General features: G+C 40.4%; 1 protein-coding gene across 8 annotated transcripts in view; it reads left to right on the top strand.

The window, feature by feature from the left end:
• The window catches only part of OTUD7A (OTU deubiquitinase 7A), a 78,840-nt gene extending 64,036 nt beyond the window's left edge, over nt 1-14,804 (top strand). For 5 of the 8 annotated variants that reach the window (XM_079318121.1, XM_079318120.1, XM_079318119.1 and 2 more), the window contains 5 exons: nt 3,486-3,613; nt 5,100-5,249; nt 8,218-8,332; nt 8,579-8,663; nt 10,417-14,804. In XM_079318121.1, coding sequence (XP_079174247.1) covers nt 3,486-3,613; nt 5,100-5,249; nt 8,218-8,332; nt 8,579-8,663; nt 10,417-11,844 — 1,906 coding nt within the window. In that variant the 3' untranslated portion in view covers nt 11,845-14,804. The remainder of the gene's footprint in view (nt 1-3,485; nt 3,614-5,099; nt 5,250-8,217; nt 8,333-8,578; nt 8,664-10,416) is intronic. The other 3 variants (XM_079318125.1, XM_079318124.1, XM_079318126.1) reach the window with 1 other exon arrangement.
• Nucleotides 14,805-18,330: the final 3,526 nt, after the last annotated feature.

The following is an 18,330-nucleotide window of genomic DNA, read 5'->3' as shown; positions in this document are numbered from 1 at the left end:
CAAACTTATTTTAGTTGCTTTTCAGAACGGACTACGTGCAAAGGACATCAGCAATTGTTGCTAAGTTTCCAAAGATTTCTCCTTTGAGAGCACTCTCATTCTGAGGCTGGGAAGTTGGAAAAAGAGAAAAAGGAAACATAGAGAAACCTGGTTCTTAAGTTCTTGTTTCCAATATGAAAAGCAGAGCAAACTTATGAAGCAGATTTTTGTTTTGAAAAGATTTGCACATCTTCCTGTATATGTAAAAAAATTAATTCCAAATTGCTTCATTTATCTCCTTTTACAAGCAAAAGCAGGGGCACTGAATTGAAGGAACTGAATTGAAAAGAGGAAAATGTCTGGTACCCTGTTTTTTGTTAAGAACCTAACTATTACCATCCTGCTGAAGAAACTTCCAACCCCTTCCTTCATTGTGCAATTGTCAGTCAGAGTCTGTTCTCATGTGAGAGTGAAAATCACTGTTGTTATTCACTGTTGAAAACCCAGGTGCTGTTGTAGTTGGAGCTCATGCAGACCCTGGAAGTGGATGGTATTATTGTCACCTTCTAGCTGTGTCTGTGCTGTTGGCATTATCTTATTAATAAATCCAAGGGACTTTAAATGGGGCAGAAGGGAGGGAATACTGCTGTAATCTTCCTGTGTGCTGTTGAAATTGAGTTTGAGGCAGAAACCCAGAACATTTAAACAGGAAGTACCTATCAAATGTGAGTGTCCTCTGAGGTTTTGGACTGGGTTTGGTATTCAGAGTGCTTCAATGAACAGCTCTTCATATACAACTCCTGCAGCCATGCAAGACACCCTCCTTGCACATAATTTAGTTTAGCCATTTAAAAAGACATTGCCCTAAAATGATTTTTATTTGATCTGGTATCTCTTACATGAGTGCTATTTCTTTTAAACTCTTCAGTGTATTCAGCAGTTATAGGGTGTAGCTAGAAATGGTTCATTATAACACATTTATTGATTATTAGCTGTAGTTTCTAAAGGCTAATACCTTTTTTTATCTGGCCTATTTTCAGTTCACATAAAGTACTGAAGCCAAGCACAGCCAAATTGCTGTGGTGATTCAAATATGGAACCCAAAGCATTCACATTCTGTGTTTCCTTTCCTTTAGTCAATTCAATATACCTTTTTCCCCTTGAAGAATGAATGTTCCACTACTGTGCAATTTCCTGTGTTTGAATTGAAGCCCATTGCTGACAAGCACTGTAAGGAAATCAAAGGAGAGGTTCCTACACCTACAGCTGCAGCTGTGGTTTGTGCTGGTTTTCATTTGGAGATTGTTAGCAGGAAAAGAAAGATGTCAGACATGGAATGGAGGAAAAATGAGCCCTGAACTCAAATATCATTCTGATTTCCTGCTTCTGGCAAATCACCAGGTTGGAGAAGTTTATCCCTGTCACGTTATTTCAGTGGATCTCAGCTGTCTGAGGGCATTGTGTGTGAATCCCAGAACAAGTCCTAAACTCAGATTAGCTGTTAGAGTCTGTTGGACTGAAAATCTGCAGCTGTGTGTGGGGAAGGAAGGCAAGGTTACCATAGGGAGCTGTTAGAAGGACATCCAAGGACATGAAAACAGATCCTGCTCAGAGTTTACAGGCAAGAGAGCAGCAGCCAGCCAGGTGGAGCAGCAGGGTAGGTGACTTTTCCCTTCCAGCTTTTTGAAAGAGGTTTTCTTTCATTCCTGGCTGCAGTACAAATTGGATTTTCCATAAGAGAAGGAGTCTCTTTGCAGTGCTGAGATGGTGTCTGCTGTGTTTAGACTGGAGGTACCCATGATCCTGTAGGTCAGACTGAGATTTTTATTTTTATTTGGTTTTCTTTTTATTAGTAATTTGCTCTTAGAATCAAGATAATTTATTTAGTCAGAGTGCTCTGGTTGAGCAGGATTCTGCAATGCAGACTTACATGCTCTTATATAAGTGGATTTAATTATTTTAAGTTAGCTTTACATGAACAGAGGAATTAATTTCAGTTTCTTAAATTTTCTTTGGTTCTGTGTTTTATTGACAAAATTATTTTGTCCACAATTGTCATGGTCATGTAGCCAGCATACATAAAAGATCTCTGTAGAAAGTGGAATGATCAAAGGATGTGGCAGGTTGCTATGGATACTTGTTAATGATGATTTTCATTCTCATTAATCTTTAGGAAAATTCATACTGCACCTTCAGCAAGTGGCACTGAAATAATATAAAATGGGCCACATGAATTCCTGGCAGTAATGGTAGAAAATTGACCATGGGGAAGGTTTGCTGGAGGGGCTGTGAGCTCCTTGGAGGTACCCAAAGGCTGTCTGGACACAGTGCAGGGCTTTGGGTGGCCCTGATGGAGTGGGGCTGCACAAGGGGCTCCCTAGAGCTCCCTTATGACCTCAGCCACTCTGATCCTGTGGCTGTGAGCAGTGGAATGTGCAATAGCAGAGAAGGGTTTGAAATGGGTGAATATGATCAGAGATAGTGAATCAAGCAACATGGGGATGTGATATGAAAAAAGGAAGGAAAAAGCCCAGTGGAATTTGGAGTTTATGCAGTCTGGCATGGCATCAGCTGATCAAAGGGATAGAGATCCCTCTGATAACAGTTGTATCTGTAATGTGTCTTTCACTTCTAGAAACCTCATTTACTAGATGATGAATAATTAGAGAATTTGAAGGAACAAATTAGGAGTGATGGGCTGGAAATACTAATGTGAGAAGATAGCTGGAAATCTTTCTGGCATATTTTCTTGCCATCATGAACATGGTTCCCCTGAGTTGCTTTTGGCTGACAGATTACTCTGAGGTGACAGAAGGGACTGCAAATGCTGAAAAGCTGTCACAGCCAGCTGTGGAGAAGAATTCAGTAAGGGAAAAAAATTGCAAAGTGGGGAATTTAGTTTGAACCAAATGGGGAATTTGCTTTGAAATTTTTTCTGATGAGTCTGGGTGGTGGGAGGAGGGATGCAGGGGAGGAGAAGTGTCTCACTGCTTGGCCAGTGAACATCCTGCACCAGCCTGCTGGTGATCATTTCCACCTTGCTGTGCTCCTAGGGGTGAAAAGATTTTAAAGTGAAGTTCCAGGGATAGGCTGGTTGCTGTCAGACCTCTGAGAGGTTGCTGTGTTTGTCCCACACACTCTGGAGCAATGTCCAGGCACTTCTGCTCTGTTACTGTTCTTCAGGTGAAAGAATGTCCTGTTTGTTAGAAAACTGACTTTCTAAGTTGGCTTCCAAAGGTGCTGGGCATTTCCATCTCCTGGAAGATTTTGGGACTGATCTAAGTATAGTGACACTAGTTGGAAAAGTATTTTTTTTAAATGCTGTTATTTTATTTACAAAACTGCATTTTCCTTTCCATTTCTTTTTTAGCTACTTCAGTGATTGAAGTATGGGTTTCTGATATAAGGGAGAGGGAAGAAGAAACAGTTTCTGGGGTGTGTTGATCCACCAAAGTCTCATGGTTGGTTCAGGCTGGTTCATGGAGTCTCAATGCTGTCTCTTCCAGAGTGGACAATGCAGAAGATCCAGTGTATGAGAGCTTGGAAGAATTCCATGTTTTTGTCTTGGCCCATATCTTGAGAAGACCAATTGTTGTAGTAGCAGACACGATGTTAAGAGACTCAGGGGGAGAAGGTAAGAACTTTTATTAGAGATCCATGCACTCTGTAAATTGAATCAGCTGTAAACTGATACCAGGAACAGACCCAGCTGTAACATATCAGTGTTTATGGCAGAGCTGCTGCCTTTTTCTGAAAGAAATTTCTATTAGATAAAAGTAAAAAAATACAGGATAATTATATAAGCCTTGCTGAAAACCTCTTTATCCTATTAACTTAAATAACCACCAAATTACAGAACACAATATATTTCTGACTGGTCTAAGTGAACAAAGCTCTAATTTTGCCATGTTATTTAGGTGACACTTACAACTCTGCAGAAATCAATCTAATCTGACTTTAAAAATTAGAATTTTAAATGTTTGCATCTTGGATTTGAAACTCCTTTGGAGCTTCTCATTCAGAAGTTTCCAGAATGTTTAATTCAGTTTGCACATGTGAGCATACAAATGTTAGATCCATATGTGGAATCAGCTGGACACTGTCTGAACAGGACTCAGAGCATTAAATTCATCTCACTTTCTACTGGGAACTAACAGAATTCTAATTCATGATAGGGTGTTACTTAATTAAGAGTGATGTTTTGTCTGATTAATGGAGGGTGGAGGTTAAGCAGATGATGGAGTTTACAGAAATTTACTTCCACAGGAAAATACTGTTTAATTTCATTTTTCATTGCAAATTATGAACTACAAGTAATAGTTGTAAATTATTCTGTAAGTTATTGAAAGCATATCTGAAAGACAGTGCAGTCATTGGTCACTGGCAAAACAAGGGGTTCATGAGGGGTACTCACCTTGCAAATATTTCAGCAATGAAGTCTCATATTTTTGTAGCAAAGGAAAAATAATTGGTTAGAAGCAAAAACGTTGAGTTTTCCTGCCCAAACTTGTTGTTTCCCATAATTATATATATAAACAAGTATAGAATATTTCAAAGGAAAATTTTGCCCCTCCAGATGGAGCATCCCATTCAAATTCTACTTGTATGATTTTTTTTTTTTAGTCTTTCCTTAACTTTATCATATATACATATATATGTATATTCAGATATATACAATGTGTGGACTATAAACATGTTTGTAATGTTGCTTAGAGAAATCTGTTAATGGGAAGGCAAAAGCAGAGCATGTTATCAAAAGACCTGACAGTGTATTTACTGGTGATAATTAGAAAATAATTCTGCCTAGAAGCATTACAGGAAGGTAAAACTCTGCTTACATACCTGATGGTCATCAAGGTTTTGTTGTAAGACCATAATATCTCTACTAATAAAGAATTAGAACAAGGAAAGTTATGTAAGAACAGAAGGTTTTCCTTATGGTTCTTCATATATTTCCTGACATTTTTATAATGAAATTTTACCTGTTGTGACTGTTTTCTGCATTGATTACCCCACGTTAAGCTGCTCTCCTGGAGCTCTGATGATATTGCACCACAATTGTGTATACAACTCTTGTCTATTCTTTCACCTGGTTGCAAAAATCTCCTTTTTCTCTGCAGCATTTGCACCAATACCGTTTGGAGGAATTTATTTGCCACTGGAAGTTCTGCCAAACAGATGCCATTGCTCACCTCTTGTGCTGGCCTATGATCAGGCCCATTTCTCTGCTCTTGTCTCCATGGAACAAAAAGACCAACAGAGAGAACAAGGTATGCTTTAGACACAGCAGCACTGGCATATGTATTGAATACAGTGCACAAAGTACTTTCTTTTACTTGTAGATGTATTTATCTGTCAGAAAGGAAACAATGCTCACTAAATTGTATTGCTGCATGTTTAGGAGTCTGAGTGGCCTAATCACAAGACACAGTCCATTTCTTCCTTTCTACCAATTGGAATAATATCAGCAGATTGACAGGAACCTCATTTTGCTCAGGCACATCTGTCTGCCTTCAGTATCCCACATCTTACAAGAGCAATAATGTTTCAATGTTAAATGTCCTCATTGAGGTCAGCAACTGCTTTTCTGTAGGATCTTCCTATACCTGTAGTCCCACAGGAAAGGTGCTGGGCAAAAAACCCCTACCAGGTATCCAGCACAGCATCAGAAACATTAAATACTGACATTAAACCCCAAGCTATCAAACCAAGTTCCCTGAGAGGAAATCTCTTGCACTGAAGACAGAATTTTCAAAGTCCCTCACTTTAGCAGGTTTGTTTTCCATGAAAACAGCAGTTTCACAGCAGCCTCAGATTCTACCTTAAAATGGGCATACAGTCAGCACTCAACTCAGTGAACACATTTCTGACACTCAGAATGTGTACAGGAGTTAAGACAACAGTGACATGCTATAGACAATCAGCTCTAAGATTTGTTTTGTACTGAACTTCATATTTGAATAAAATGGAGTATCACTAAGCATTTTTTACAGGTATTTTCAGTATCAGTAGAAATAGCAAGCTTTAAAAAGGATTCTTCAAAATTTGTTTATTGAGAAAAAAAACATTTAACTATGTGAGAATTAGTTCATTTCACACTACCTATAGAGAAGAAAGTCACATTTACTTTTTTTTGAAGTTTCTATCCCAAAATGAGACTGCTTCAATTCTCGGGTGGGTCTTTCCTCCAAGCTTTCCATCATCATCTGTCCTGGGATTACATTCACACTTCTTTATCAGGCTATATCTGTAAAACCAGGTGCTACTAGAAGGGAACTGCTGTGTGTAAACTTACAACGTTACTCTTTCCTAAATTACCTTCTTCCTTTAAATGTTTTGAGGGGTTGCCCTGCCAGGTCAGATGTCAGTGCAGTCAGTACCTGCTGGTAACTCAGTTAATTGGCAGAATTGGTAACCAGTTAATTGGCAGAATGCACATTTTCCTTGTGAAACTTGTTCAGTTAATTGTTTTCTCAGTTATCCCAGCCTCTTTGTTGCAATAATTGAATGCATTAGGGCAAGCTTTCCTATTACACCGGGGAGCACTAGAAGTGTATTCATCTGTCGTGTCTGCTGTTCATTTGCGATGTTCACTTGTGCTGTTCGTTTGTGCTGTTCATTTGTGCTGTTCGTTTGTGCTGTTCACATGTGCTGTACATTTGTGCTGTTCATTTGTGCTGTTCACATGTGCTGTTCATTTGTGCTGTTCATTTGTGCTGTTCACTTGTGCTGTTCATTTGTGCTGTTCATTTGTGCTGTTCACTTGTGCTGTTCATTTGTGCTGTACATTTGTGCTGTTCATTTGTGCTGTTCATTTGTGCTGTTCATTTGTGCTGTTCATTTGTGCTGTTCATTTGTGCTGTTCATTTGTGCTGTTCGTTTGTGCTGTTCATTTGTGCTGTTCATTTGTGCTGTTCATTTGTGCTGTTCATTTGTGCTGTTCGTTTGTGCTGTTCGTTTGTGCTGTTCATTTGTGCTGTTCATTTGTGCTGTTCGTTTGTGAGTGAGCGGCTCCGCTCGGGCCGAGCGCGGCGATTCCCGGCGCGGCCGGCAGGGGGCGGCGCCCGCGGGGTTTGGGCCGTTCTGGCACCGGGAGCAGCACCGGGAGCGGCACCGGGAGCGGCCCCGCCCGCAGCCTCCGGGCCGAGGGAACAGCGTGTCACCGAAATGCTGCGCCCCCGCTCTGGCAGCAGAACCGCAGAAAGGGTGACACACAGCACAGAACCCCCAGTGCGGTCAGGTTTCAATAACGATGTTTCAGTGGCTTTTCCGGGTTTCTTTGCCCTTGGATTGTCTGGAATGAATAGCCAGGGCAAGTCCTGAAGGGTTCTACTGCAGAAAGGCAAACTCCTTGTTTGGCTGTCAGAGGAGAGGATCCTACCCAGGCTCTTAACAGCTTTTACTTGCTTTCCTAATCAAATGGAAGCAGATCGGTGGCTTTAATTAAAACTGACATTGCTTTATTTCTTAGTCTCTTGCTGGTGATGAATGATAGACACTCTGTGACATCTGAGTGTGGTCCCCACATGCTGAATATAAAGCAGAGTCATTAAGAGAGAGAGTCATTAGGGCAGAGCCTGAGCAGAGAGGGGAAAGAGCAGAAGAGCAAAGCTGCTGGGCAGCAGTGCTGGGCTCTAAGAACAATAATGGCCTTTGCACTGCACTCACTCAGAGGCCTCCAACTGACCTCTTTACCCATATATATGTTGATCTCTGCTCTTCAATTATGTTCATTCAATTTGAATCCAAAATCACTGTAGCTTTCTCTTGCTTTGTTTCTTAATGTTGATATCAATATATTTTTGTTTCTTTGACAGTACAAAGGTACTAAACTGAAAAGACAAAATAACTAAAAAACACGTGAATCTCTGATTCTGAGAGATGGGCAGGAGTATTGCAACATGTTATTGCATTCTGCTATTCTAATGGCTCTGTCTCTAGGAAATGTTGATTGTACAGTACAGTTGGCCATGTGGATCTCTCCAGAGGTCTCCCCTCCTCCACAGGTGACTGTGGTTCACTCCAGAAGCAATCAGTGTATTAACCTCTCCCTCTTTTTATTGCACAAACATGAAAACAAGCAAATGGAGCTCAGTATAAATCATTTTGGATGAGCCAGTTCTGCAGCACAAATTCTGCCCTTCTTGAAGCAGTGATTCTGCTTTCCACAGCTGAGTCTTTTCTTCTTTTTGTTATTTTGTTCCCCCCACCCCAATGCTTGTTTCTTTTCTGCTTCAGCGGTGATCCCCCTGACTGACTCTGAACACAAGTTACTGCCTTTGCACTTTGCGGTCGATCCTGGGAAAGACTGGGAGTGGGGAAAAGATGACAATGATAACACCAGGCTGGCCAAGTAAGACCTTTCTGTAACTTTGGTGTTAAGCAGTATAATGTCTTGAGCTGTACCTGGTTGAAGTATTGGGAGAGCTGCTAACAGCAAGGGCTTGGTTCATGTACTCTGCTTACATGGCAGAAGACACTGGAGGGGTCTTCAGCTGACAATCACAATCAGGCTGCTGTTAGATCTCTCCCTGTTAGGAAGTATTACTTTTTCTTTCAGGCTTTTTGACTGTTTTATTCCCTTCTTTTTTATCTTTAGTTTGATTCTGTCTCTTGAGGCAAAGCTTAATCTTCTGCACAGCTACATGAATGTAACCTGGATCCGCATCCCATCTGAGACACGGGTAAGGTAAACTTCCCTTTGGTCCCAGAGCATGGGAGATACAAGGCACAGTAGGACAGGCTGCAAACACAGTCACTCATGGCTTGCTGATGCCAATTAGCCTTACAGATTTTTCTGGTTATTTGTTTTAATAACACTGTTGCTTGTATATTTTTTTTTTGCTGAAATGTGTCTTCTAGCTTAATTTTTCTGTTATATATTTCAGTCATTTGTGTAATTTAAAGAAACCTTTTCTCACCGTTGTTTTCTCAGAACTTTGTCTTGCTCTCTTGATGCCACTGTTAGGTCACCAGTTTCTTTCTGAGAGTGCATTTGCACCCGTGGACAGCTCCCAGCTTAGAGTGGCTGACAAAAGGCCACAGACTGGCACTGAACTGGAGCCTGCCTCTTCCAGAGAGCTGTTTTAGAACCATGCCCAGCTGGCACTGAGTCAGCTACAAATTTCACTGCAAATTGCATTGAATAAATGGAGGAGTTGGGCTGGAGGCAAAAGGTTGCTAGGAGAGGATGGAGGTGATTTATACAGCCTCCACAGATGGGGTTTGAACAGAAAACACAAAAGGAGAAAGTATTTTAACAAGCTGCAAGAGGAGAAAAATCCATTTTTCTACAGTTTCTACAGAGTAGCTACCACATCAGAAAAAGGAGAGTAATACTGGTCCTGCAGTTGTAAGTGGTGAGCCCTTGTGGAACCTGGGTTGCCTCTCCCTGCTCCCATTTGCTGCATCAGCACAATCAGGTCACTGCAGCACTTTGCCCTTTGCTCTGTGGGAGTAACACCTCTGCTCCCAGCTGGGTGTTGGGGTGCTCAGGGCTGCCTGGGAGAGAGGATATGTAAGTACTCAGGGACAGAGGCAGGCAGGTATTTCTATACCAGAAGTATGTAGATATACAGAGCTTACCCTTCCCCATGTCCTTGTAATCAGTTGAGTATTTCAGATTTATCTCTAGCAGGTTTTATGTTCATGGTGCCTGAAATCAAGGCTGTTCTGCAGGAGTACATGAGCTGTGTCCTGTTTTAAAGTACACTAGGATCCATGTTACTGCATTTTCAAGGAAGACATTTTATCATGTTACCTAAAATGTAAAGTGGACCTCAGGCTTGTGGCCAGTTTTATCTGCATTACCTTTTCAATAATAATGAATATACATAATTTTATTCCTCAGCTTTCTTGCTTGAGTTTAATGTCTGATATTTCAGATGACATGTTTCACTCTGGTGCATCGTACCTTTGATTTTCATGCACCAGAGACCCAAGTAAATATAAAGTAATTTAAATAAGATGGGTTTTCAACATAATCAATTTTGAAATACTGCTGCACACAGGTTTGTGTGCTGTGTCCCCCTCACAGCTTTCAGCAGCAGCTCATTTCCCTTCCATGGCATCCTCCCTAGCCCCTTTGCTGAGGGGACAGCCTGCACTGCTGACCCTCCCTGTCCTGGCTCACCAGGGCACGAGGGGACTCCCTTCCCCCATGCCTCAGGCACTGACTTTCACAGAGCACAGCTGACCTCTAATCTACAAATGTGCCTGAAACAAGCCAAAAACTACCATAGGAACAAGCAAAATACATAGTTAGCACAGCCAGAAAAGTTTATTTAGTGATGAAACCAGTCAAAAATGTTAGTGCTTAAATTAAAAAATGTATTTAAAATCAATGTCAAAATCTGTATTGAATTTGGGGTGGGTATTTTTGCACCAATTCCTGTATGAAACGGATTTTGCTGTATCTAATTGTAATTCCTTTTCCAGCAGGCCCCTTTGGCTCAACCAGAATCCCCTACAGCTTCTGCTGGAGAAGACGTGCAGTCTTTGGCTGACTCAATGGACTCAGACCGAGATTCCATCTGTAGTAATTCCAATGGCAATAATGGCAAAAACGGTAAAGAAAAAGAAAAGGAGAAACAAAGGAAAGATAAAGACAAAACCAGGACAGATTCGGTTGCCAATAAAATAGGAAGCCTCAGTAAAACCCTGGGAATTAAACTGAAAAAGAACATGGGTGGTCTTGGAGGTCTGGTGCACGGGAAGATGAGCAGAGCCAATTCAGGGAATGGAAAAAATGGTGACACGGTAGAGAAAGTGAAAGAGAAGAAGTCCAAGTCTCGCAAAGGGAGCAAAGAGGAATCTGGACAGTCTGCGAGCACGTCTCCATCTGAAAAGACCACTCCATCTCCAACTGACAGAGCCAGCAGCTCCCCCACTGAAAAGGTGAACACTAAACCCTTCTCTGACAAGCAGTCTGACCCATGGAAGTACAGCACAGACGTAAAACTCAGCCTAAATATTTTGAGAGCTGCCATGCAGGGGGAACGCAAGTTTATTTTTGCTGGTCTTCTTTTGACCAGTCACAGGCATCAGTTCCACGAGGAGATGATCGGCTACTACCTGACCAGTGCCCAGGAGCGCTTCAATGCAGAGCAGGAGCAGAAAAGAAGGGAAGCTGAGAAAAAGGCCGTGCTGAATGGCTCCTCTAGTAGGAAACTGGAGCCAGAAGCATTTTCAAAAGAAAAATTAGAACCATCTCCTCAGGATAGGGCATCACCTGTCTTGCCTCAAAGCCATACGACTCAACTGGTTTTAAAATTTAAAGACCGCACTAGTCCCACTCCCGGCTCCTTTTCTTCGCCCGGCAACGCCAAGAAAAGCGGCCCCATCCCCGTGTCTGCCCACTATAGCCATACCCCCCCCATCCAAAGGCAAAGCGTCATCCATCTGCACGATGTCAACTCCAAGCCCTCGAGCTTCCAGGACGACAGCTACAAGCCGGCGGTGGGCACTCTCAAGAGCTGCGCCACGTACCCGCAGCAGAACCGCTCGCTGTCGTCGCAGAGCTACAGCCCCGCGCGGCTGCCCGCGCTGCGCACCGTCAACACGGTGGAGTCGCTGAGCTGCGCCCGGCCGGCCGAGCACAAATCGCACACCTACAGCAACGGCTTCGACACCGCCCGCGGCACCGACTGCCTGGAGTACGCCGACGAGGACGCGCCTCAGAGCTGGCTCCACGACAAAAACCAAGGCAGAAGCACAGTTTGCCCGCTGTATTCCATCCAGCAGAGCCGCTGTAAGAAGGAGAACTGTTCCTTTTATGGTCGTCCTGAGACTGAAAATTACTGTTCCTACTGCTACAAAGAGGAGTTGAAGCGCAGGGAGAGGGACAGCAAGGGACACAGGCATTGAGGATTCTTCCACGACTACTTAGTTTTACCATTTTCTTACTTACAAAGTAAACAGTGTTGGATTGCGGTAAAAGGAATCCTTAAAAAAAAAAGAATAAAGGATTGATGAGTAAATAGTGTCTAGCTCTTCGCTTTTCCGGGGCAATGAGGAAATAATAGGAATAATTTATCATAAAAAAAAAAAATATTATTTTCCATTTTGTCAGTGTCTTTTTTACATGTACTGGTAAGCTGAAGGGTTGTTTACTCCTTTGTCACTGCTGTGTATATGTTTGGTCAAAAATTTACTAATGGTGCCTGAATTTACACTGACATCACTCAGGTAGTAGAATGATAGGGGAAAGTCATACTAGTGAAGATGCAGTGTTGTAGTAGGGTAGTGTCTGCCTTGCAGACATTTGAAATGATGTAATTATTATTGAGAGTATTTTTTCCTCAGTAAAACCTAAATTTTTCATAGCCTTTTTTTTTTTTTCAGGAGGGTAGTGATTTTTTGCATACTGCACATTTTTAACACGGCAGCATATTGCATTGCTACTAACGTTTGTATATTTCAGTCTGAAATGGAATGATTCTGGAAAAATGGGAGTGAAAGGTCTGAATTCATGAGGGCTGTAGCTCGTCCTAATTTTAAGTTCTTACCAGTTATTTCTGAATTTTCATTTAAAAAAAAAACAGATTTGAGCCCATTTTATTTGCACTGAGTTTTTAAACAGGTTTTATAATAAAATTCAATGTGACTTCATGTTGCCAAGCCCCCTCCCACAGTATAGTTTTGCACACCTGAATTTCAGAAGTATTTTTGTTGATGCTAAAATGCAGAGAAATATTACAATAAAATTAAAATATAAAAATATTATTAACTATGGAAAATTTGATGACCAGCTGGGAAATTTAGGATCATTTAAACTCCAGCCACTTGCCAAAACCAGTGTACTGCATCAATTTATTCCCTTAGCTAGTTCACAAACCTAATAATTATTAAATTATTCCTTCTGAATATTATTGAGTGATAATTATGACAAATATAATTACTTGAGCCTTTCTTGAAGACTGTTGGCTCAACTTTTTCTCAAGTCTTCTCCTAGAGTGAGTCATCTCCCCCCAGGAGGCTCCCAGATGGCTGGAAGATGCCTCCAGCAGGAAAGGCAGCTCCTAGCACAGATTTGCACAAGTCTGAGATCCAAATATTTACATAAGTGTTTGCAATACTTTTGAAAATAAAACTTTGCTCACAGAAATGTTTCTGCAGAGCAGCCACTGCAGATAGAGTTGAAGTGTGACATGATGAAGTGTTTTGGGATGCAGCACTGGGTTTGCACTCCTCTACCATCACAATCTAACAGGAGCTCTTTGGTGTTGTCAGCATTGTAAATAATGGCTCATTTTAATTTTAATTTTGCATAAAGGGTGAAGTGCTGCCTTCAGGGTTGCTCACTCTGCCACCTCAAGGTATAGATCAGGAGTTCTGCCTTCCTTATTAAGGAATAACTTCTGGCCTACACAGGGAAGATTCTTTGACAAAAAGTCTTCTTTTCTGGTTATTTTCCTGCTGCAACCTGATTTTAATTCTTGGCAAGGGTGGCACCATTGCATACAGTTAATCCTAGTCAAGCCTGAAACCAAGCCTAAAGTCCCCTGTGAAACAAGATGCACAAATTCTGCTACTGGGTCCTGGCTTTCAGAAAAAGCACATGAGCTATTTCCAGTGTCTCAAATTGGTAGAACTGAGCAAATACTTCAAAATAACCAGGTTTTTTTAGGTTTTCTGCTGAATGGGAGGTTTCAAAATAAGTCCCTTGGTCACTTTTATAAAAAGTTAGGGTCTTTGCCATGTTATCTGTTCCATGAATCCAGACCTGTACTTCGTATTCCTTGTATACTGAGCATACACTGAATTTTACTGAACTTGCATTCCTTCATGAAAGGGAAATGTTGGTATTTGTTAAAGCTCCATGTGACTTCTGTCCTCAAGGTAAGCACCTTCCAAATCCCGTGGCTCCTGTTGCTCATGCTGGTAAGCAGTGTCTTGGTTTTGCTTTGCTGTTGTGATTATTGCATTTAAGTTCTAATTGTCAAAGAAAACTGGGATTGCAAATTATGCTAAAACAAGCCAGACCGTGTTAAATTAAGTATTATACTTGATTGTATTTGCTGCTCAGACTGAGCAAACTGGCAGGATAAAACTTCAAGAAAAATAGAAATATTTAAGAATTCTTAGGGCATTAGAGTAGCAGTAGTGTGTGATACTCTAAGAATCATTTCTGTGTAAAGTTGTGCTTAAGAAATATTACATTAGCAGCAAACCACACCAGCTGATGTATTTAAGTGAGTTACATCCTTTCTGAATGAGGAAAAAAGCATTACATGTGTAAAAATAAGCAATTACCATGAGATTTTGCTGTTTCTATAGTATGTTTTTAAGATCTTCTCATAAAAGAAAGAGATTTACAACTGGTCAGCATTTAGGCAAATTACTCTGTTCAGAATTACTGAATGCAATGTACTCGTGCATTAGATTAATTTGAAAAATTAGTCTGTCTAGGATACAAAACCTGACTGTTCATTATCATCCTCAGGACATTCAGATACTTCTATAAATATTTCCCTCTACAGGACTGCTCACTTTAAAATATCTGTTCAATTAAATACTGACAGAACCCTTTTTAGTTGTGCCTATGTCCTTAGAATCTTTTTGTTGGGATATCTTTGATTAATTTTCTAATTGCTGTTTTCTTTTAGAATTTTCTTCAGACATTATTTCTGAGCCATCTGTGGCAGCTGTGCCATAGCTGTCATTAAATATGTAGAAACTGTGCCCCCTCCTGAAGAAATGTTTTCCCATTAAAAGAAGACTGTAACTATAGAAGAAAAATTTCTACCTATTTTTTAAAGAGAATTCCCAATTGCTCATGGGTTGCATTCACCAGCACTGAAAGACATTGTGTCATTCCTTAGCTACATGCTTCAGTCATGCTTTATATTAATGTTTCATTTAAAATTATTTATACAGAGTTAATAAACCACTGTCAGAGTTTACTGTATATTTTACAGAGGTGGGTATCAATTGTAGCACATGGCTAACCAGCAGCTCATTCAGAAGGTTTTGTAGATTATCAAAAGTAATTGGATTTTAAAACAATTGGTGAGCCTTGTATCCTAGAAATGCAATGGCAACATTGTCCCAGCTTTCTTTAGCAATTAGTTGCTTCTTCCTACATCAAAGGTACCATGAGGAGCATCAGGAAAAGAAAGATGCTGCACTTGAAAGGTTTTGTGTGGTTTGTACCCTAAGGAGTGTAAGCTGGCCAAGTGGAGTTTCAGTGGTGTCTGTGGGCTGTGGGCACCTGCCACACCAGGGGCATCTGCTGGGTGATGCTCGTGTGGATATCAAACCCTGCTCAGCACAGAGCTGCCAGAGCACTGCCCTGATTCAAGCACTGCTGCTCACCTTCACCCTGCCAGCAGAGACTGCTCATCTTCACAAACTTTCTGCATTTATTTCTGTTACAGAATAAATGGTTTTGGTCAAGGCCCGAGTCTTTGGCAGTGCCTGCCATTAGTCTTCCAGTGAGACAATGGGTGAGAGTTTTTCTTGAGGAATAAAGAGAAGCTTTAGTTCTCTTTGGGCTACATTTGCTGTGTTCAGTGTGGGACAGAGTCCCATTAGTAGTGGGGGCCTTAAATCAGGTGCTTCATGGCCATGGAAAAAAAAAAAAACTGGGCACGAAAGTAAAGTACGAGCTGGTGAGGGAGCAAAGTCTCCATAGCACTGTGAGTGTTTTGCACAGGTGAAAATTCATATGTTCATAAAAACCACAATGATCTCAGATAAATTGAACTCCAGAGAAGCAAAATAACCGATGCTGATTGTAGATGGCTTTTCAGCTTAGTGTATTTTAAATCTCTGTCAGTGTATTTGAAGAGTGTTTGTTTTAGGGAATGGCAGCTTATGTGAAGGATCACCAAAACAGAGCATAGAAATGAAATTATTTCAGTAACAGACACTAATGTCTATTTTAATTTGCACATGGGTTTCCAGTGTTTATGACAAAATCTTATATTGTTAAAAATGAGAGGAAAACAACACAAAGGTGTTTGTAAGTATGTTCTATTTGTAGACTTAAGGCTGTATTATGTTGGAATTTCACAAGCCAAGTTTAAATTGTAAAATAGAAATTATTTTTATATTATTTTCAAAAAACGCTACAGAGCAATATTTTGCGCCTTTATTATAAACAGGGTCATCATTTTAGTAGGTTACTTTCAGAAATGCTGGTAGAAATTAACCATGAAAAGAAAGCTTTGTAAATGTACTTGTTTCTAACTGCTCTGTCTGTTGTGCACATCTGTATCTAATGTGAGTTGAATATACAATTTTTTTTAAATTGAAAAGCTTTAAATTTTTCTTTATATATTTTGGTACAACACAGTTCCTCTCTATTTAATTCTCTTCCAGTCCTTACCAATAGCCACTTTTATAAGCAGATTCTGAATAAAGATGCATCTGGAAAATTTCCTTACCAAATGAAACACTTCTGCACAGATATTGATTGACTTGGGACATTCATAATACACCCTGAACCCATTGGAGTAGGAGTTGTTTGCTTTTTTTTTGTTTTTTTAAAGCTATTTATTATTTCTTCAGACTGAAAATCAAGAATGAATAGCCCATACAACCATTCAGCATCTGGAGGAAAAAAAATCCCACTAGGTCATAGAAATATCATCCCTGATTGGCAGATAGACCCTTTAATATGTATCAAATATGCATTAGCTTCCTGCAGGAAGAAGTGTTTAGAAATTATTTCTTCATAGTTCTTAGTACTGTGCAAACCCATTACTGATGAACTGTGCAAAAAGAAAAGACTTCATAAATTAATGCATATATTAAATTAGAAATCTGTGTCGTTTTTAAAACTCCCTAACTTTTGTGGTTTAGTTTGTTGGGATTTGTTTGTTTAATACCTTAATACTATTAAGGTATTTACTGGAACCAAAATTTTCAAACCTAATGATCTGGATTTAAGGTGTCCTGAGCATCAGTTTGTGTGGGAAGAAAAGCTCCCTCTTGGTATCAGAAAATCAATTGTTACTCCAACACATATTCAGGTTTTTTCTTACTAACACTCTACACTTCTTTTCAGTCAATAGAATTTACATTTTATCTTTAGCGATCTTCCACGTGTAAACAAATAATTTGGCTTGTTCATAAAGTGATTGTTTGAGTATGGAGAGACTTGCCTTGTACCAAAACACCATAGAATTGTTTAACTATTGCATTCTTAATGGGGCTCTTGTATTCCACTGCTGGGTGGGGAAATAAGACCTTATTTTTAACTTGAGTCTTGTGATCCTGTTACTTGTCTGGTTGGGTTATTCCTCTCGGGTGAATATTCTGTTCTGATTACTGTTTCCTGATGGTTTATCTCCCATTACCTGAATGCCTGTACTGTACCAAGAGAATTGAAATGGCTGATGCACATTTGCACTGTGGAACAGGCCATGTGGGTAAAAGCCACCATGTTCCAAACAGCCTTAAAATTCTGACTCTCTGGGGACTGAGAGTCACTTAACTGGATGCAGCCTCTGTCCCACTTCCTCATTTTCCCGTGACTGTAAAACACTCAAGCCTGCTGTAGTCTGTGTGTCTCTGGGCATTTTCATCTCAATACCCTGTAATCTTAACAGAAAAATTTATTTTAAAAATTGTTATTCTTTGATGAGTGTTAGTGTGTCAGGAAACCTTAGTCAAAAGAGGAGATGGAGTTAAAACAGAGAAATTATTGTGCTAGTGAAGGAATCAGGGCAACAAATATTAAAAAGGGAGAAAATATTTAAGATGTATCAAAACCTATTTCCTGTCAGTACTGTATGTTTTGTAGATCTTCCTGTGTTCTGGGAAAACACAGAAATGTTTTTGCCATTCATCTCTGCATCTAATGGAGCCTCTTACTTTGTTGCAGAGATTTGCTATTGAGGAAAAGAGGTGAAAAGAAAGTTCTCTTCCTTTCTTAAAGCAAATTTTAGTGGCAGAATCACCTGAGATTGCAAAAATATGATCCAGTATTGGAACTACACAGTGCCTAAATCCCATGTGCATTCTGTATTTCATTTCCATTTTCCCCCCTCTCAAACACTATTTCTTTAGGCTAAGAGGGAGGGAGAGGTTTAAATACTAAGTTTTTGTGTTAACGATCCAGTTCTTCCTTCTTTCACATGTGGAATCTATATAAACATGGAAGGAGTTACTCAGTCCCCCTGCTGAGAGGTAAGAGCCACCTTTATAGGTAAATTCCCTGTAATTGCTTTGCCACAGAGTAAAATTAGAACCCTTTGGGGCAGAACCTTTGCCTGGCAGCACATCAGGAGTCAGAGCCATGGCTGAAACTGCAGGTCCTTAGAACAGATTCAGTTCCTCCTGTCCTGTGCTGTCTGAACAGCATCTTTGGAGTGGAGATGAAGTGGAACACTGCCTTGCTGCCAT

Source organism: Erithacus rubecula (genome assembly GCF_903797595.1).
Source record: "Erithacus rubecula genome assembly, chromosome: 14".
Classification (NCBI taxonomy): domain Eukaryota; kingdom Metazoa; phylum Chordata; class Aves; order Passeriformes; family Muscicapidae; genus Erithacus; species Erithacus rubecula.
This window is presented reverse-complemented; position numbering and strand designations above follow the sequence as displayed.